The sequence below is a fragment of the Protopterus annectens genome, chromosome 12.part0 (assembly GCF_019279795.1).
Source record: "Protopterus annectens isolate FY-2018-M chromosome 12.part0, PAN1.0, whole genome shotgun sequence".
NCBI classification, from domain to species: domain Eukaryota; kingdom Metazoa; phylum Chordata; order Ceratodontiformes; family Protopteridae; genus Protopterus; species Protopterus annectens.
The window spans coordinates 142,720,188-142,742,799 of NC_056746.1; the positions used below are offsets into that span (position 1 = coordinate 142,720,188).

Genomic DNA, 22,612 nt, shown 5'->3' on the forward strand with positions numbered 1-22,612 from the left:
ATATATAAATACAATAATACCTAAGTCTGTGTGTAGTATACAGTATGTAAATATGTAAATTCAGTAATACCCAAGTCTTTGTGTATTATATGTAAATACAATAATACCTATGTCTTATATGTAAATACAATAATACCCAAGTCTTTGAGTACTATATGTAAATACTGTTCAGCAGCTGAATTATTACATATATTTTGGAGCTGTTGTATAGTTAAGAGTATTTGGGCATTTATTATTATTGGTTTACAAAGACACCAAATAATGAATGATGTCCGAGACTGTAAGTGGTTCAACTATCTCCTAGGCATAACAATTTGCAGTACTGCTTTGTGTCAGCTTGGGGATTTAATTTATGTATTTGTAATAAATATGATAAAAAAGCAAGGTGTTATCATTGGTGTTATGGAAATCTTGAATTAAATCTTGCTTGAAAAATGTATGCAGAACTTCATCTTCATTGTAAAAACTATCCATGCTTGTAGATATGGTTTACAAGTTCTGGACTAATCACTATATTATATTTATATATAGTATAAGATGACTTGTGATGCCTTTGTAATACTGTTTGATCAGCAGATGCTGATGGGGCAGGATTTCAGTACCAACATTCAGAAACAAATGCCTGTATTGTATTTGTGATCACCACTGAAGCACTTCCTGTGTGGTATTCAAACCAAATGTGTTAAGCAGCTTGATACATTTATAGCAAGTGGCTTGCAACAGTTGCAACCTTTAGACTTGCTTTGACTTTGGTCCTCAACAAAAGAGGATTTTTTTTTTGAGTTGTCAGGGCAACAGATCAAGGAACTGTACAAGGGACAAGAGGAAAGGGTAGTTATGACTCTGGCTATTACATGAAGTAAGGAAATACAGGCTTTACGTGACAATTCAAAGACTGATTCAAGAAATGGACATTAATTGGATAGTTTTGAGCATTAAGAATAGAAGTAAAACACTTTAGAGCTATATCTTTTGAGAAAACAATGTTACAGCTGGATACTTATTGCCATATTTGCATGTTGCATGATGAATGAATAGGCCAGACTCAGTCCAGATATGAAATGGTACTTTTAAAGCACTATAAGTATAACAGAAGTTAACAAATCTAATTCATTCCTCACACTTGAGATAACCTTTGAGAATCTCCTATGACTAATATGTTGAGTTAATGGTTAAACCTTAGTGGCTGTAAGACACAGGTGTGTGGACTATGCATGGTATGTGATGTGGAGGGTTGTGAAGGTCATGTGTGTTTTTTCTTGGAGGTCTCTTTGTTTGGGTATGTTTTTGTTGAGGACCTCCACATATGTGGGTGTGTGTTGTGTAGGTGTGGGTGGTGTTTCAGGTGTAGTGATTGTGTTAACAACCTTCTCACTGCCAGATATACTGGCTTGTGAGGGAGAGAGCATAGACTCTAGGTTCCTAATGTAATTGCATCTCTCTCAAATTGTGTTCCTAGGTGGTTGTAGTAGATGGTTGTCCATGTACATGAGGTAGTTGCCCCACTGTCTCAGGATGCCCATATCAATCAGACTGGCAGGAGAAACTGTAGGAAATTGTCCATCCATATTTGTCAGAATCTGAGGTAGAAAGGCCAAGGAGAGCTAAGGAGTAAGCCCAAAGCCCAAGTGCTTAAACCAAAACTAAGAGGCTTAGAATAACACTTAACAATTTAAACAGGTTATAAACAAGCAGAAAAGATGCAATTGAATACTTTGGAGAAAAAGCAGCAAATAGCAGAAAAAGTAAGATGAAGTAACAGAGTAGGAGGAGGAGGAAGCACAAATACAGTAAAAGCAGATGAAAAAAGTGTTTTTTTAAAGTAAAGTGGAAAGGGAGAGAGGAGGAACAGAACATAATGCAAGGTTAAGTGATCTCTCTATATTAGGTATTATGAGCTAATGAGATGGGACTGGGAGGAGTATCCCAGATCAAATTTACAGTAGGGGTGGGCAACTGCAAAAGCCATCAGGTTTAAGAACACAACAGCAATTGGGTGGGAGAAAAACAAAATTCAGACAGAGGTCAAGCAAATATATAAATGCAGACACAGATAAGTAATAATTCAGTCAAGCAAATAAATAAAAAGAGTGCAGTACTGTTAAAAAATCACTGAACAGTTAGAGCAAGTGCAAAAATTATACTTATATCAGCTCTGTATTTCCAGATTGTTTAAGAAGCACTCTCAGTCAGGTACAATGGAGCTTCTAGCAAGATAAGCATTAGGCAATTGTTTTAAATATGCACCTAACATACCCCGCTCTGCTGTAGTTCATCAGTCTTCTTGCTCTCCTTTGTATATTTCTCAGGCAGCTTTTTCCCACATCATTTTTCTTTGTCCCTGCCCTTTTATGTATTTGTTTAATCATCTAGTCATTCATTGGTTTGAAACAGTTAGATATAGTCAGCCCAAAAAGTTTCTTCTGGTATGTACTAGATAAAGGATTATGATGGGGTCTCCAAATGTAATCATATTATGTTTTTGAGACATGGATGCCAAGAAAGTCACCTCAAGAGCAAAGCTCAAATGGTGAATCTTGGCATCCATGTCAAGTACGATTGGAGTCCAAGTTTGTCCCAGAGTGTTTTGCTGCCTTTCTAAGCTGTAAACCATATACAGAGCAACATACACTTCTATGGTCACAGAGAAGTTTTGAGACAAAGTCAGGGGCAAATTACTCACATGGACAGCAGACAAAATCAAATCTATTTTAAAATGTTCTGCTGTTGTTTGCTGGCCAGCAGTGTCAGTTCAATGTGCCTAGAACAAGACTTAGGGTGGGTGCTTAACAATTGTTAAGATTGGGTCTCACTCTACAGAAGCACTTAACTAGTTTGTCTTTTCCCAGTACTGGAACTTAATCACAGCACTCCATGTGCTATATGGTGGTTATATATCATACCAATGGTTAAAATAAGGGTGCAGTTTTAGTTACAACATCTAGAACTTAGGTGAAATGAATGTCTTTGTTACAGGGGAAGCAGCTCAGTTTGGTACACTTAATTAAATGTGTGGCAATCTGCAAGGCAAGAATTGAACTGTATATTTTAGGGTTCATGTGGTTGTGGTTTACCTGACTGTAAAGCAAATCAGTATTAGCGTGTTCATTTTGTATTGTTTGTAAATTAAGAGATCCTAATACATTTGTCAATGCATTGCTTATTCAGGGGGAGACACGTAACTAATATACAGGGCCATAATAATGGTTAATAGGATTAACAGTCTGATATTTTGAACATTCCTAAATATATTAAGGTAGCCACAATATTGCCATGTTTATTTATTATCTGTTTTATCATGACTGCAATATTCTGTACACATATCCTGTGGTATGCAAAATTAGAGCATTTCTCTTTACAGAATTTCAAATGTTATGGATTACATTTGCAGTTCTTCGTTCATTTGAAAGCATAATTATTTCCAAGCAGCGTCTTGCAGTGAAATGTTTACATACTGTCCAGTAACTGTACTATCATGTGACCTATTCATTTCAGTATACTTACAGGGGCCTACCAAATCACTGCATTAACAAATAGTACCTAAAATAGACGAAAACAAGGCCTATGAATAGCTTTTTGTACACAGTTAAAGGTACCTGAAAGAAGCTTTGGTAGTGCTTTTACAAGAATGATATGCTGTGGTAATATTTGACAGATGATAATACATATCTTTGCCCTGGAGCACAGTTAGATATTGGAAACAAGAAATAATTTTACCATTTAATTTCTCCTTAATGAATGTGTATGGTTTTCTTTTTACAGATCGAGAAGACCAGTCAATTCTATGCACGTGAGTAATTCTTCTATTTATCATTCACATTATGGTCAATATCCACACCCAGTATATTATAAGAATAATTACTGACTCTGAATAAATGTTTTTATACAATAAACAAAAAAGTTATAATATCTGATTAACCAATTTTAGCAGGACATTTACAATGCAAATAATATATTTCTAAATATATTCGATAAGTGTGTTATTTGCTTAATGTAAAGTGTCGTAAAACTGATGCACATTGTATAAGTAAGTTTGGAAACTACACCTCAAGGCATACCACACGAGAAATGACAAAAAAGGTTAATAATCCATGCCTATTTATTCATTTTAAGGAGTAATAACTGATAAGCTGTGTGCTGTTGTGTAACACAATCACTCCTGAGGAAGGACAAAGCATAAGGTAAATTCATATATTTTAATCGTCTTCAGGAGTGTGTTGTTACACAACAACATGAATCAGGACTATCTTGCTGCAATTGTGCAATGAAACATTTGTAATAGTAATAGCAAACTGGTTGTCTGTCTTTGGATAGAACATGTTAAATTTGTAGGCAGCACCTCAGAAAAATAAAAATGCCACAAGTGGGGCTTATCAAACTTCGAATCATCTTCTGTTTTGCATTTACTTCTTTGATCTACATGTCAATATCCACAGTCTCTGGTTAACAAAACTGATAATTGTAAACTATGTGCTGATTTTCAAATTTCTACCAATATGAAGATACTCCTGTGAGAGCTAGATTATGCAAACAATTTTACAAGGATAACAGCCTCAGACTGAATGCCAATAAATACAGTGCTGTCTAGTTTGGTAAAATAAATATTTATTAGCATACTATATAATTCCTATGTATATTGCATGGGTGACACCCCCTTTAAGAATGACACTGTCATTAGAGATCTAGACACCCTTGTGGATGACTCCCTACCCTTTGATCATCACATCTCCACTGTAGTTAGAAAATCCTATCTACCAACTAATAACCAAGGGCATCTGGTCCAGATTCTAAGAAGTTTTATTTCCACTGTACTCATCTGTTACCCAACTCATTATTAAATATAATGCCCCCTTTGATATGTATGCATGTATCAAAACATATCACTCTTCTGGAAAGACTTCAGAGATTCCTTACCAAAATATCACAGGCCTTAAGCTGACTAACTGGCTACCCACTGTTCCATTTCCTGTACACTCCTCCACACTCATCTATGTCTGGCCTTTTGGGCCATGAAAGACATCATGTTACTATACCTATTATATCTTCACAGAAGTAGTGGTTCCTCTAACACATGTACAAAGGACTTAAATCAACACCAACAAATTAATAGGACATACAGGCATGATAATTTCTTATCCCAGCATATTCCCCATCTATGGAATAAACTACCAACTACCACTGCATATTAAACAAAGTTAAAACCTAACTGTATTCAAAACGAACCTAGAAAATTGGATGCGCACTCAAATTATCCCTAGGCCTATCCTGCATGACCTCTTTGAGGTAGGAAGTTGACCCTCATCAAGGCAAGAAATAGGTGTCGATATTTGATATTCTGGGCTAGTCTGCTAATTCTCTGATGCTCAGTTGCCTGTGAATTTATGAACCAAATGCAGTTTTATTACTGTCTAAGGTTCAATAGCCCAACAAAACTTAAATGTGCAATAGCTATCAGTGCGTATTTTTTATACATTTATTTATGTATTTATTTATACATTTATTTATGCATTTACTTGAACAGGTAGGTGGACTACACAGGTTAAGCTGTTTTCTGGCCATTATGTTCTTGCAACAGAAAGTCAATAATTTAAACATAAAAAAGCAAATGCTTATAAAGAAAATGCAACACTTAATCTTCTTCTTCTTTCGACGTTTCTCGGTTAGGGGTTGCCACAGCGGATCACCTGTCCGCTCATGATTGGCACTGGGGTTTTACAGTGTCAAGTTGCCAGCCCAGCACCCAACCTTCCACAGAAGACACACACATGCACGTACTCATGCCTGGGCTAATTTAGAGTGTCCAATCCACCTACAGCATGTCTTTGGGATGTGGGAGGAAACCCACGCGACCACAGGGAGGACATGCAGACTCTGCACAGAAGGCAGCCCAACTGAGGATCAAACCAGAGAACCTCTTGCTGTGAGGTGACAATGCTAACCGCTGCCCCACCGCAGCCACCCAAAATGCAACACTTAATAATGAAGAGAATGCACTATAATATGTTTAACTTAAAAAAAATCTAAAATTGATGGTGGAATAATACAGAAAAGTAAGAAATGTTGAGAGAAGGAGCCCAACAGCAGAGAAGAGGTATTCTGAAGGCAATAATAATGTAACTGACCAAACAAACAGATGACAAATATTGCTAAGAAGACAAGTCACTAAATTGTAATAAGTGTAGACTAGCTGGGTACAAAAAAAACTGATCAAATGGTAGCTTGGATGATAGAATATGGACAGAGGTTTAGATTTTAAAATAAAACTGCAGCAAAATTGAAGCTGATTGCATTTAGTGGAGGGGTGAGGGAGGTATGTTGTCTTGAATGAAGACTGTTGAAGCCCCCCACCCCCACCCCCACACACTGAGAAGAATGATTTTTTAAGCTTTCCTATCAGCCACATTTTCACTCCAGTTAATCTTTTGGACAGGTTGCTTTTATATAACAAAATTAGATCCAGTTGTAATCATTGGATACTATAATCCACTCATAACCTGAGGATAATCAACTCAGACCATAACGTGCAGTTTAAAACGAGTCCTATAAAGTATATATCTCTGAGACTCCAGTAGAGAGTAAAGTGTTTGCAGTGGCTAAGTGTTTACATGATATTAATTCTGTGAATGAAAAGTTGGTATGTTTTTAATAGAGGGTGGTATGATATTCCATATATCTGGTACTTGAATATAAGATGTTGTATTGCTACTAACAAGAGAGTGCTTTGGTTTGTATATCTAACAACTATCAGAAGAAAATCACCTTCTAAATAGTTAGAAAGAAAAATATCCACTTAAGAAAGGCACAATGGGCAAGACAGATTAGTCCATATATAAAAGTGCTTGAGAACATAGGTGTTATAAAGTACACTGGGTGAAAGCCTGCTTTAATAAGGGTGGAGCAGAGGTGCTCCCACCTGGGAGACTGTAGCAAAAAAAAATTTTTTTTTCAAAATCCTTTAAAGTGCAGATATAATATGAGACCCTTACAGCCGCTGTAGCCCCAGCTGCTCGAAATCTAGTAACTCAGAGCCATGACTCAACTGGCTGTTTTCCCTTCCACTCTCCTGGCCAAGCAGCTGCTCACACTTGAATATGAGTTCAGAGAAGCAGCTGCAATAGCGGTCAGATGTCAACAAGGTCTGATCATGGAGATGGTTGGTGAGGAAAGAGAATGGAAAGGGGGCTTTAGGTTTGGGAGGGGAGGGATATTTTAGGTTTAGGGAACAATCAGAAGTTGGATCAGACCTAGGGTTAGGGAACAAATGGGGGTTGGCTCAAAGTTACGGCTAGGAAAAAGATTTTAAGTTTAAGAAGAGATTGTGAGTTGGTTTTAGGGTTAGGGTTAGGGTTCTGGAAGGGATAGTTAGTTTAGTGGTAGTGCATGGGAAGTGGGATAGTGGGAGGTAGGATACTTTCCAACATGAGAGAGTGGCTGCAGGGAAGTGTGTCATGAGCTAATGATAAGCTAGCACTTTCAGTAGATCCATATTATACTCAGGAGTGTATACGCAACTTTTTGTATTAGTTGAGTCTTCTCTAGTATACAGTGGGCCCCAGGAATGATAAACTTAGAAGTCTAGAGAAAGCAGTAAGAGTGGATGACAGTTTGTCATTGTGGGTAGAAAATGGGAGTTAGGGTTCAGGAAAATGCCAGGGTACCTGTAAATCTGGACACTTGATGAAAAGATAATGGATAATCATGGATAAACATGGAAGCATCCACTTTCTTTACGTCATGGTAGCAAAATCATAGTTTTGATTTTTGATTAGAAACACGTTCAAGTGTTTGTATCTAAAACTCTTTGTTGTTAGTGTTTTTAAGAATGGCTGAAGTTACCTGGGGTGAATAGTGTACAATGTGGAATAAAGTCCATTTTGGTGTACTGAAATTATGCTGCCTGTCTTCCGAAGGAAGCAAGAGAGATCGGTGGCCAGAGAGAGAGAGAGAGAAAGAGAAATAGAGACAGAGAATGTAGATATCATAGGATATTATAGGATGAAAAAATAGTAGGAAAAGATCACATGTTTTCAAGAACTGTGGCTAGTCTTTCAAAGTCACAAATTATTTCTAAGAGCTTGCTGGCTGTTCTGAGAGAATTAGATTGGAAAGCAAAAAAGGCACTCAAACATAGTGCTTGGTCATAGGCGTAAGAAGGAGGAACTTATTAGATAAGGTTTGGGAACAAAGGATCAAAACATCACCAAATCAGTGCTGTAGTAAAAGGACCGTAGCATGTACAGCCACAAATTTATCCATTAATTTATGTTTAATGTTCTAATGGTGGCTTGCTATTTAATTTATTTGTCTGGAAATTTGGTTACCACAATGCAATGTTCACTCAGAATAGGAAAGAGCATAATTGTTTTAGAAAGCCTTTAGGGTTTGTTTGTTTGTTTGTTTGTTTGTTTGTTTGTTTGTTTGATTGGAAGATCCCAGTCAAGAATTGTATGCTTCCCGGTGTTGAGCAGGAATCCATTTGGTGGATCACTGCCTGCCTGAATGAAGCAATACTTCAGGCATTTTCTTAAGTATTTCCTAAACTGACCAGCATCATCACCACTAATTAAATAAATAATTAACTTGTTCCTATCATAATCTGCATTGTATACTGTTATCTACTTGGCATTAAAATGCATTGTAATATGTTTTGAGCATAAGGAACTCTATATCACTTACCTGACAGACTGTCTTACACTGTCTTCATTATTTGGCATTTGGTTACTATTTTAGAACCAAATTCGATCTATCATTTTCTGAATAACATCTGGGTTGTACCAAACTTTTTTTTGTTTGTTTCTGTTCAGCTGCCAGACTACATTGAGGTATTCCATGTAAGTTATCTCTTGCTCTTTAGATTCTAGGATCTAGGACCTGAGGCCCTTGTTTAACATGCTTACATTGTCAAACTTAATTATTTATATATCAGGACCAAAGTGTCTTACATAGGTTAATATTCCGAATGGAAAATAGTTTGTTGTCTCTTTTGGCACCTTTTAGCACACAAACAGAACATGGGGCTCATATTTCTTCCAACCTCTGACATGAAATTCAGTAATCGTTATGCATTCCATCATTTCCAAGACAATACTTTACCCTTATGTAGGGAAAACAAACTGGAAAATGTCCTAAATGTGAACTATAAGGACAAATTAATACCTAGCAATGGTTCTCCTTCTCTAGGTTGGCAGTATTCATTCATCACGCGAACATGTTTGAGCTATCAGAACATCTGCAATAGTTGCTATAAAGTAATTCCAGCTGTCCAGATGTAAAACAAGTACACAGTAATCTGTTGTCCTTTTTTTTTAAGGTATCCAAATTTGTTGATAAATTGTGTGTGTGTGTGTGTGTGTGTGTGTGTGTGTGTGTGTGCGTGCTTGCGCATGCACACACATGTGCAAGTGTGTTTGTGTGTGATGATTCCAATCAGCTACAAAGGAGCTAGCTGTGAATAACACATTACACCTGTCTCCAGGTTCAGATGTGCCACTGTGGGGGTAGACTTTAAAGATCTTGCAGTTGGCACCCACTAGTGCAGAGAGAGAAGTCATCATCTGTGCCATCAAAGATTTGGTCTGGAAATGGTCCTACATCACCAGAGTGTCAGTGAGGGAACAGGGTAGGGTAGGAATGGAAACACCTAAAGCAGCTGTCATTATATGGTGAGAAGATGAAGGATTTCACTAGCATCAGACTGACATCTGGCAAAGGCTAGGTTCACCTGGTGGCTTTAGTGTTAAAGTGGAGCATGGAATGCACAAATTATTCACCTTTACTGTACAGGTGGCCTAACATGTGACCCATTTAATGATTGCACTCATGTCCACTACTGTATTGCAAGCCCTATAGTACTGAGGGTCTGTCATCTCTGAAGGTACATGCTCTTAATATAAAAGGTCCCACCCTGACACAGTGGTGGGTCTGAGGCAATGGCTGACTGAAGGAGATGTCAGTGTCTGCAGTGGTTATCTTCAGAGGTGCACAAAAAAAGTAAAAGAAAAACAAATAGTCTGAAGCAAATCCAAGTCAGTGGCTTTATGAAACGAGCCATTGCTGTTTAGCTGTTGCTGCGTAATACAGCCCAGGATTATGCTTGTATGAAATCGTAAGTGGACAAATTGTATTATAATGTACAAAAAATAGCTATCGGTCACATTTCAGGGCAATAGCTATTACAGCATGTAACTGTAATGCTTTCTACAATGCATGTATTTGCATATTCATTACCTGTAACACTGCAATTTTTTTGAAAAACAAAACAAGACTATGTAGGACATACTGTCATTAAATCAGTCTGGCATTGTCAGGTAATCCTGTCTAAGGAGAATGCAGAGAGAGCAGACAGCTGCAAATTATGTAAGAGGGTTAATAAGGCAATAAATCAGCCATGACAGAAGCATGATATGGGAAGTGAAGAAACTGTTCTCAGGCAGTTCTTAAAAAGATGGGGGTGGGGGATTCCTTGCTGTCTTCACTGAGTTTCCCACATTCTCTAAGATAGTTTGCGTCAGACCCTTTTAGTCTTCTTTCCATGCTCAGGAAGATGTTGACATGAGCCCATAACAGCCTGTTCTTCATTCCCACTCATTGAACTAAACGAACTTCATCAAGTGACTGTCAGAATCAAAAGTCTGACCTAAACAATCTAATTTATCCTCCAGAAAGAGATATCCTCACGGTACAGATGCGTGCCTGCCAAACATTATCTTCCAAGACAGCATGCCGAAAGAGATTTCTTCTTACTTCATTATAAGGCCGACATCATAGTTTTCAGCAGGGTAGAATGCATAAAAAAACAATGATGTCATAAAAGCAAAAAGTTAAAGATGAGTTCTAATGTAAACTTAATTTGTATATACAACTTAAATTTAAAAAAAAAAACAAGTCTTTATATAACTTGACTGCATGAATAATGATTTATGTCAATAAAGCACTGCTTTTTAAAAATATTCTTAATCGTTTTATTTTCTCTTCCTTGCATTTATATTCTAACCATAACGTGTAAAAATGTAGCTGAGTGCTTACAGCATTTTAACACTCTTTATAGAGTACTTTCCATAGATGATACAGAAGAACCGAATTACTGAAGGAATTCGTTTCTCAGAATATGAGAAAATATTCTGGTTAATTATATCAACTACGTTAACGCAGAAAGAGCAGTTCCATCTGTTTTTAATTAAAACTTTTTTTTGTATTCTGAGGTCAGTAGCAAAGGCCATAATCTGATGAATGAAAAATTCTCTGTCTTGATATGGAAATTCTGATTACAATCTAAGTGGCTTGCATAGTTACGGATATTTTTTCATCCATACAGAAGAAGATGAAAAGCTAACATTTCTGTTTTAAAAGCACACAATTGCAGTAGGAAGATAATGTTAATCTGTCCAGTAATGAGTTGGCTATAATAAGCATAATTAAGTTAGAAAAGCATGACCTTTGCCACAGTGGCAAAACAGTTAAGGAGAGGTCTGAAGGAAAGCCTTATATGGTAATGTTCCCAAGAATGTCTCATGGAAAACCAGGACATGGGTATAGCTACCCTGTGGGACAGGAAGTAATTGCCAATGACAAAAAAAAAGACTTTTACTGAGAAACATGTTATTCTTTTTTCATTATATTAAATCTGTAATAAATAGAAGCCTAAAACACAATCCACCATAAGATTAACTTATTCAAAAGGCTATACGGTATGAGTTTCTTCCATTGCTGAAAGCAATTATTGCAGTATTTGATTTGGCATGATTCCAGCCAAGCTATTTTTTTTACCAGATAAAAGTAAGTCATGAGTTAAAAATGCATGGAAACAAGAAAATATATATTGTTGTGCTAGACAAAAAATTCCCTGACAGTAGGTGCATGCCTTACTAGGAAGTTAGTATTTAAACTTAGTAACATTTTATTGTTATTGAAACATTACTGGAACTGCTATGAACTTTAATGTCGTAAAGCAATAATGTGTAAAATAATGACATTCTTTGCTCCTTTGCTCTGCTGTTTTAGTTTTTTTTTTAACAGAGGCAGAAAGTAGAAAGTAAATTAATTCATAACAGAGCTTAACTTTGGTTTCCTCCTTGTTTCTGACTTGCATGATTTTTCGTTTTTTATTTCTCATTCCATTTCTTCTTTTATCTTTGACAACACATATATTACTATCCGTGGGATGTTTTTTTTTTTCTCTTTGTGAACTACAGAATGCCCATCTTTTGCCTGCCTTCCAGAGGCAGGTTGGGCTCTGAGCACTAGGGTCATCCCATTGTAGAGATCTGTTTATGCTGACTTTTATAGTTTGACCCTGATGTACATACATCAGTGTAAGAAGTACATAAATGCTTCCATTTATTATAATGGAGCCCTGCAATATACATTCCATTATTTATGCCTATAATAGTCCTACAATCTCTCTAGGGGATCACTTTGCCAAAAAAATTTCTGTCCCCCTCCCCCAGAAAAATTCAAGGCAGACATCAGCTGCATCTTCCTTCTTTTCACCATAGGGTCATCTTGCCCAAAGTCCAGTAGTTAAAGCAAGGTAATAGGTACTTTAGGCAACTAGTTTATACCATCATTATTGGGCCGTCCTTTGCATTTCTGCATTACCACCTTTTCTTTACATCTGAAATTCGTAGAACAAATCTTTTTTTCCACTGTGAATCATAGTAGAATTTGATTTATTTCTAGCTCTTTCATGCTCCAGCTAGAAAGTACTATAAAAAGTACCTTGTGCAGGACAAAGAAGAATGTCAAGTCCTTGGAAATTTTTTAACAAATACAGCCTACAGCACACTTTGATTGGCACACACCAACAATTACTTCTGCACCCTATGGGTACTTAAAAATGGTTAAGTTGTTATATAAAGTGCAAGTTGCTAAGGCTCTCTGATATTAAAATAGTAATTAATAATAATAATAATGCTAATAATACATGAGGTGCACTAGGAGACGTTTGGTCCAATGGTCAGATATACACACCTGAGTGAAATTAATACTATGTGACCAAATATCATGTTACCATACACTTACCCTTTACAAACAGCTTCATTAAAACAAATCCTAATATTCTGCAACCCTTTTAAGCAGTATCACAAGTTATAATCCTAATACTACTCATTTCTGTTTAGTGGTATCGTATCCTCTTCCATTACCTGTGAACAAAGATCTTATTACAGTAAATGCCTTAGTAGTAGTCGCTCCTACTCCCAAAAATGCATTTCACCCATTATAAGCTAGCAATAGATCCTAGATACTGTATTAAACCACTATCCCATGATAACACACTCTCGTGCCATAAACAGACCTGAATGAGCAAAAGCTCATCACCCAGTGCCCTCATCAGCTGATGATTGGCTCCTGAATGGTCATATGATGCCAATCAATGACAGTGATCAACACCCATGTTTTCATATTTTGCATGCAAAGGTAGCTTCATATGAATGGCCCAATAGGCAGACAAGATATTGTGTGCTAGGCTAATCCCAGGCTTGGTAAACGCTAAGTATAGCAGATGGTTACTAAAGTATAAGGTAGTGTTTGTGGTAAATCCAGGAAATGATACTTTTTACATTTATTTTTTTAGATGAAAATGTTGATTACCACACAGATCAGGGAAGATTGCAATCCATTTTTCAGTGACAATCCAAAATGACAACATGACATAGTTAAGCAAAATCTAGGAATACTGTATGCATCAAATCAGTTGCAAACTACAAAACAGAATATGGAGTACAATAACTGCAAATATAAAATTTACCAAAACATTCTGTTTTCCTAAAAGCATGTTACTCATTTTATAAAAGAAAGAAATTATATTCCAGGAAAATGTCTATATGAGGAATATGATGGGCAAAGTTTAATATTACACCAATAGTATCAGAACTAGATCACAGAAGGGCACACACAGAAATATTTCACAAGGATAAGTGTGGCAATGTAATTCAAAATGGCAGACAGATTGATACAATTTGTCATTTAGCAAGCATAAAGTCTGACATAGAAGGTTAGAGGCACAGGTGTGAAATCATATGATTATACGAGGTTAGTAGGTTATTGGCCCTAAGGCCTTTACAAGCCTAGCCATGTTATACACTTGTTCCCTTATGGCCAAGATATATTGTCTATGTTTGCGAATGAATCTAAGATCAGCTCTGGCTGTCCCTGTCTAAGAGGGATATAGGTGAAACACCTGGCGTAAATTTTAAGTTTCCCATCCAGTTGTCCAGGTTACACTTAAGTAGGGTCATTGAGGAGCTCTGGTTTACATGAATTTGGAGTTTGTTCCAGAGGAGTGGCAACCTCTGGGAGACATATCTGTCTCTCCAGCACATCCTGTTATCGCAGGCTAGGTTAAGATCCCTACAGAGAGTGAATCTTGTCCCAATGGATTTGCAGATGGATGTGCAACAGCTTCATCAGTGCAGGGTCTGAGACTGCTCTGTAGGCCAGGCACAAGTCGCCTCTAAGCAGTCTATAAGATACTGAGTAAATACATCTTAAAGTACTATATTCCTCACAAATGACAGCAATATGAAAATGTCTGCACATGATCCTAGAACTCACTAACTAATATATGAAGATATCTGCACATGAACCTAGAACTCACTGATTAGTATATGAAGATGTCTGCACATGAGCCTAGAACTCACTGATTAGTATATGAAGATGTCTGCACACGAGCCTAGAACTCACTAATTAGTATATGAAGATGTCTGCACATGAGCCTAGAACTCATTGATTAGTATATGAAGATGTCTGCACATGAGCCTAGAACTCACTAATTAGTATATGAAGATGTCTGCACATGAGCCTAGAGCTCACTCATTAGTCCAGTGAAGGGGCATTGTTCAAGTTGCAGAATTAATTATGCGATCATAGAGCACATCTCCATATAATGACAGCAGGAGCTTTCTGTCATTCTGAGGATTAGTAGATATTTGAGACTAGAGGACTTTTTATAATAGAAAGGGCATGCCTTATGATACAAACAGTTATCTATTGAAAGACAGTACAGTTGATGCAGTGGAGGGCAATGCCAATTCCTCTAGGAAGAACGTGGTGGCAAATAAAGCCCTCTAGCAGCAGACCTTATGTAAAACAAAGTGTGCGCCACATGAAGTATGTGGGGAAAATGGCCTCTGCTAACAGGTCACACATGCAACAAAGTGTGGACAGCAAGAAGCACATTAGGAAGCTGGCCCCTGCTGACACGTTTTACGTGCAGCAAAGTATGCGCAGCATGAAACGTGGAAAAAGTGGAATGCCATATAGAGAGCAGCTTTCAAATGAACCTTTTAACATGGATTTTGAGAGCTAAGCCTTATCTCATTTTGCCGAGGATTTATTTGCATGTTTTTATTATTTGTATGATAAGTGGGTATGTCTGCTGATCTGAAGAGTGCTTTGATGGATATGAAAGTGTAGCATTTAATTTACAGTTTTCTGATAGAAACTACAGAGCATCAGGAAAAAAATAAAGTACTGGACCTCAGTTGGCTCTGTGACACAGAGGAACAAATCATTGAGTGTGATCCAGGTAACACAAAAATCATTAATGATTCAGAACATACCTCTCAACTTTCCAAATTTTTGCAGAATGCCCAGATTTTTGCCTCATATTGTTGGTCTCTTTCTCTAAAAATGTTGGCTTTCCGGCAAATCATAGAGGAATGAAGTCAGAAAATAATGGCAGAAGTTAGAGTTTTAAACTTTATATCCTTTATAAAATTCAGAATCATGAAAAACCTGTTACTCTATCAACTTTCTAAGGTTCTAAGAGCAATATTTAAAAACTGTTCATATTTTTGGGCCTTTATCCCCCCATTATTCATAAAGATCTAAGCACTTTCTTCAACAATTAACTATACTTTGATCTTCAAGTATCAGTTACAGTATGGAAATCATTTTTTTTTATTGTCCAGTTAATTATCAAAGGTATCTGTCCAGCCACGGCCTCTTTTTCCATTTTTGCATATGGGTTGGTGTGTCACTTCAACAGTGACAATCATCTAGAGCCAAAGTTTACATCACTGGGTGGTCAGCCCTGCCATTGTAGTTCTTCTACATCATACTCAAACCTTAGGCCAATTTAGAATGTGCAGTCCACCTACTGCATGTCTTCGGAATGGGGGAGTAAACTAGAACACCAAACCCATGCAAACATAGGGAGGAAGTGCAGATTCCACACAGAAGGCACCCCAGCTGAGAATCAAACTAGGGGACCTCTTGTTGTGAAGCGACAACACTATCTGCTGTGCCAGTGTGATGCCCAGTTATCAAAGGTATATCAACAGCCGAAGAGGTCTTAGTCAACTATTGTGAAAAACAGAAAAATGTTTAAGGAAGGCCTGAGAAGGCTATACTTATCTTTAAGGCATGGCATTCTTAGTAAACTTATCTATTCTGATCAGTGATACTTTGGTGAGTTGCTGCATTTCAGTATCAGGATACCTTATGAGACAGCAGCTGTGAAAAACTCTTGGATCATAAGGTAGGTAAGCAGATGTCATCAGGGGACAAGACACCAACACCCAATCAACCTCCCACAAGACACATGTGCAACATAAACACAAGTGAGGAAATAATACACAAATTTCCAAAGCTCCTCCAAATATTGTGTGTTACTTTCGTGTTAATGGTATAAATTTACAAGTAAATTTGAAGGAAGTTGCGCTGCCATTGAAGAAGGCACAGGTTTTTAGCTTCCTGCACACTGGAGAGCCCCTGTGGTAAGTTAAGAATATGTTAGGTAATTGAAGTGCATGCAGACCTGTTGGTGTCAGGAGCAAGCAGTAAGTAAAAAGAGTAAGACAAAAGTCCTGTCGGACTGGCACAGTACACCACCTTAAAACATATCAAGGTACTTGGTGCGCAGCATAAATACATTGGTTATGAGAGCTCATATACTGAAAAATGCACTCTAGTTTTAATTGCAAACTGTTTTCACTATGTGAAATACTATGATATCTTATCTTGAAAAAAAAAGTGCTGCAATTGAAATTGCATTCCAGAACAAGCTGACTACACCTCTCAGATGCTGATCCCAGAATTTCAAAAGTAGTTGTGATTTCAAGTCATAAGTATGCATCTAGTCCATTTTTGGATACATAAACTGAATTGTTGAAGCCTTAAACAGTTATCCTTAATGAGTGGTTATTTATACAAGGATCCTTAAAGCATGCATTGATTTCAGTTATGGTTCTATAAAGGCAGAGTAGAGTTGTCATACAATGTGTTGTTATCAAGAGTGATTTTGCTGGCTTATAAATCATATGATCATAGGATCATAGGCGATTACTAGGCTATCGACCCGGAGGTCATTTTAAGCCTAGCTGTTTCAACCCAATGTAATACCATAGAAGTAATAGTCAATACCCAATATTGCATTTAGTGATGACTGCCCATATCCAGGAGGGTTGTGGGTGCTATCTCTGATAAGAGTTTATAGTGCCCCATCCACTCATCCAGGTTCCTCTTGAACAGTGTCATAGAGGTGCTCTGTTTCACATGAATTTGTAGCCTGTTCCAAAGACATGACAGTCATTGGGAGATAAATCTGTCCCTCCAGCATGTCCTATTTAAGTCGCAAACTATATTTAAGTCCCTGGAATGGGTAACCCTAGACCCACTTGATTTAAGGATATGCAGTAAGTTCATTAGGTTTGGGTCTTGGGTTGCTCTGTAGGCCAGGCATAAATCTCCCCTAAGAAATCTGTACGATACAGAGTATAGTGACAGGGACTTTAGTTGGTCCATGTAAGGCGCATGCTGGAGGCCCTTGATATTCTTTGTTAGAAATCTCTGAGGTCTGTCTAATTGCTGTAGATGCTTAGTACGGTACATACCAAATGGGACGTTATACTCAATTATGGGCAAGATAGCTGACGAGTATAGGGGGATTATAACTTCTTTTACTCTCAAGGCAATGCCTTAACTAATCAAGTGAGCTACGTGAAAGCTTTCCTTACAATGGTAGACACATGGTGGTCGAAGTTAAGGTTGCAGTCAACTTGTGATCTCAGGTCCCTTGCCACTTCATGGGTACTTAGGGTATTGTTATTGATTTAATAGTGTAAAGGGACATTGTTTGTGCTGAAGGGAGTGATGATGCATTTCTTTGCATTCAGTTTGAGACCGTGACTAATACACCAGTCGTTGGTCTGTGTGAAGCCATCCTGGAATATACTGACATCATCTGGAGATTCAGTGATTGCACCTAGCTTACATTTGTCTGCCAGCTTGGTCAGCCACAACCCTTTAGTTTTGACCTGAACTTCTAAGAAGTATATACCAAACAGTAGGGGGCCCAGCACTGACCTCTGTGGCTCCCCACTGGTAACAGGTGTGCTGGTTGATGTGCTGTCACCCACTTTGACAATGTGTATCTGGTATGTGAGCCAATTGGCAACCCATCTTAGAACGTAGGAGTTTACATTCAGTTTACTAAGTTTGTCGGTAATGCCAGAATTTGGGATTGTGTCAAAAGCCTTTGCCAAGTTGAGGTATGCTATGTGCACAGATCTGCCCTCATCAATGGCCTTGGACATACTTTCCAAGAAATCCACCAGATTTAACAGTTAGGGTCTGCCCTTCATGAAGCCGAATTGGGTAGGGTCCAAGGTTTGGATGTCACCTATTTCTTTATTTATGAGGTTCATAATGATACGTTCCATGGCCTTACAGATGAGGCTGGTCAGGCTTATGGGTCTGTAATTCCCTGGGTCTGTTGCTAGGCCACCTTTGTGGAGGGGGGATAACTTTAGCTGTTCTCCATTCCACAGGAACAATCCCCGTGGTTAGGCTATGATTGAAAAGGGTACTTAGTGGTGATGCCAGCTCATGTTTTAGCCCATTTAGAAGACAGCCTGGGATGTCATCTGGTCCCATAGAGACTATGTTCTTCAGATATGTAAGGTGGGGGGTGGAGTTTGGGGGAGGGTTTGTTGTAAGTTAGGAGGGGATAAGGGAGTGAAAGTTTTACCAAACTTATCCGCTAGCAGATTTGCTATCTCTGTGGGGTCAGTGTATGTGATACCATTGGCCACCAGTTCTGCACCTGCTTGGGTCCTACCCTTTAGGTTACATACATACTGTAAAAGGCCTTATGGTTGTCCTTGGCAGTACTTGATAGGTTTCTCTCAAAGGAACTCTTGGACGATTTGACAAGTTATTTTTATTTGCCTGTTAAGGCTGAGGTGGGTGATATTCCATTGTTGGGTTCTTGTCTTTTTTTCTTGGACAGCAGCTTTTTGTGTTTATTGTAGAGTTTGTTAATGCTGGAAGTCCACCATAGCAGCTTGATTTTACTTGGGGCTCTGGCTTTGATTCTGTCTGGTACAGCCATGTTTATACACTTATGCAAGTGATTGCACAGGGCTTTAGTGTAAGCTTTGGCATAGTTACCACTTTCATTTTGGGGTGGAGCTTGGAATGCATTTATACCATCACCTAGGAGGGTATAGTTTGCCTTGGTGATGTTTTTAGTCTGATTTCACCCTTTGTGAGTTCTGGTGTTAGTGTCAGTTCGAAGGTGACTGATTTGTGGTCAGTTTTAACTAATGAGGGTCCAATATTTGCAGCAGTGCACCTGTTTGACATGTTGGTGAGGACCAGATCTAGAATATTTGTTCCGCTTGTCAGGGTACGGATAATTTGCACCAGGGAATTTGAATTCACAAAGTCAAGGAATTTTGTGCTAGGGAGTTTGGGCTAGAGTAGGTTTCCCACTTGATGGTGGAATAATTGAACTCCCCCATAATCAGTGCGTTCCATAAAATTTGGATTGTCTTCAGTTTGGTTAAGTAGGCTTCATGGGTGTCATGACCCATAGAGGGGATCTATAACAAGGTAGGACTTGAATGGGGGTCTTACCCACTGTAACCTGCACCTGGAGTAAATCCATGGGGTTGTCCAGTGTAACTAGACATGAGGTGAATTTATCTTTAATACAGATTGAAACACTGCCTCCTTTGGTTTTCACATGTTCCTTTTGCAGTCTAAAGGTGTGGAAGGCATTGTAGCCTTGCAGGGTCAGGGTACTCTCAGAGGCCTTAAACCAGGTTTCTGTGACTGCACAGACATCTACATCTTCTATTGATAGACGTGCTTCCATGAAGTGCAGTTTTTGGTTTAAGCTCCTAGCATTTACCAGCATGACCCTTATTTTGTTCTGATTGGTTAATTTCACATTAGTAATGTTGTTTTCCAGACCTTGCCTAAAAAAGGCACTATGGGGCAGGCAAGACCCTTTGCCAGCAGCTGAAAGCCTAGGGGAGTCAGTTGCAAACCATCTCTGGCAAAGCAGCGAGGTTTGTCGACCATGGCTCACCCAGGCAGACAGACTCTGGATCCCCTTGGAATGACACAAAAACTAAGCTAATTATTGAAATCAGTCATTTTTGTTTATACTGTGGCATCATTCCAGGTGAGGGTAATATGCTGGTCAAGGCTAGGGACATACCTGCCTGGGTCACATACTCAGAGAGCTCGACCGTGTCTCTCCTCATCATAATGAAGAGCAAAATAAAGTTACTTATTCTAAATCAGTTCCAAAGTATTTGATAAACTTAATTGTGACAATATAATTGGAAACTTGAGAGCATTTACATAAAGAAAAAAAGTGTATGTGTCAGCATGCAGGATGTAGGATTTTTTTTCCTAGTATACAATTATTTGGTCTCTTAAATGCTTCAGAAAGTGCTATGTGTAGAAAAAAAAAGCACAGAAGTTAGCTTTTACAAGTACAGGTTTGAGCAATGTGTAGCATATGATGTTTTGCTTAAATAACAAATCACAGTAAAAATAGCAAAGGTTATTTTTACATCCTTTAAAAGTAAAGAGAAAGTTCTCACACTGTGATTCCAGGGACTCCAGGGAGGCACCATTTCTTTAAGGGTAGGCTCAGCCTAGTATGGAAAAGTTCTATATTTAAGTTTTGAATTTTAGATATTCTGCGTAAACAGACGAGGCAAACTGAATAAAAGTAGCCAGAGATGATTTGTATATTTTTTCTATAAATATTCTATTAAGACAAAGTATACAGCTTAATAAGCATTCTGTTATGCAAGTGACATAATAACTGAATGAGAAAGTTAAAGCAAAACTACCAAGGAGCAAGACTGAAGAAATCAGAATTATTTCTTTAATGATGTCTATAGAATGGGTGACCTGTTCATCGCCACCCTGGTTGGAGAACGGACAGCATGGGGCATCAGAGTACCCTGGGTATACATTATTTCCACAATAGCCCACATGCTGTCAGGCATTATTGCTTGCTTAGAAAAGTAAGGGTAGGATAGCAACTAAAGCTAAATCAGAAGATACAAGAGAGACTGACTGTTTTCCATTTACTTACAATGAATGTATTTCACTTTACTATTGCAATACTACACAAAGTATAGTGTTTTTCTTTTGGGGGAATTAAAACTTGTAATATTTTGAGGCTTGAGTTGAAATTTTTAGTGAAATTAAATAATACTGCGACCACAATACATCAGATAGCAGAAAAAGTCACTGAAATATTGGTAAAACATTGCACAAAGCAGTATAGTGAGCTGTATTGCACAGTATTTCAAATTTGCATGGCTTCTTCCACAACCAGTGGAATTTTCTGTGTTAAATTACCAGAGGACTTTTTTTTAACTGTTCACTATTTACTACAAAACCATCTTCTCAATCTATTTGCAAGTGTATATTACTGCACTATAATTACAGACAATCCCCCTCCACCTCTCCTACCTTGTTATCATGTTGTCAGTGTTCCTACCTAGTCCTGTTGCCATGTCTGCAGGCAGCATGCTTTATTTATCATCAAGCCATTAATAAAAAAGTGGCGGATGCAGGATAGTATTTAAATAAGTGCGCAGCCATACCAAACACTCTTGGGAACAATGAGAAAGAAATGTACCACTTGTCAGTTTAATTTCCTTCAAAATCAAAGGCCAGGCACAGACAATATGTTAATCAGTGAATAGATTACTACGTTGGCAACCAGACATGTAGAAATTCAAGTCCTATTAGTGCCAGATGTTCACTGTAGGGAATTCCTTTAATCATCTGGTAATCACAGTGGCAGAAGTTACATTTAGGACACATCTAAGTGGCACTTGGTAAAAACAGTGTAAAGGGCAGTCCATGGAATTCATAAAGACTCTTCTGCAGCATAGCAAGTTGGTGCTATATAGCCTGTATATAGCCTATTTCAGAACATGTAGTACTCAGAGCACAGATTAAGATTTAACGATGAAGACAAAATGGAAGCCATCTATTATGCATCCTGAACACGTGCACTAGCTGTGATGTGTGTTTGCTCTTCAGATTGAATAGATACCCCCACCACCTCTCTTCATGTTGCAATACATTTACTGGCACAGTGTGAAGAAACAGACACCCCTTCCATCTCTTCTACCTTGTTATCATATGGTCAGTGTCCCTACCTAGCCCTGTTGCCATGTCTGCAAATACCAATATCCGGTATACACTCTCTCCCATGTCCCACATTCTCATCTCCCAGTATTCTAAATGATGCAAGTGAAATCCACCTCCACCTTCCCTCTCTGCTGTCATAGGATCATAGGAAATTACTAGGCTAATGGCCCTATAGCCCTTACAGCCTAGCCAAGTT

General features: G+C 38.1%; 1 protein-coding gene across 3 annotated transcripts in view; it reads left to right on the forward strand.

The window, feature by feature from the left end:
• Positions 1 to 22,612, forward strand: part of MYH11 (myosin heavy chain 11) — a 547,944-nt gene that overhangs the window by 165,290 nt on the left and 360,042 nt on the right. For all 3 annotated transcript variants that reach the window (XM_044089163.1, XM_044089164.1, XM_044089165.1), the window contains exon 4: positions 3,763 to 3,790. In XM_044089163.1, coding sequence (XP_043945098.1) covers positions 3,763 to 3,790 — 28 coding nt within the window. The remainder of the gene's footprint in view (positions 1 to 3,762; positions 3,791 to 22,612) is intronic.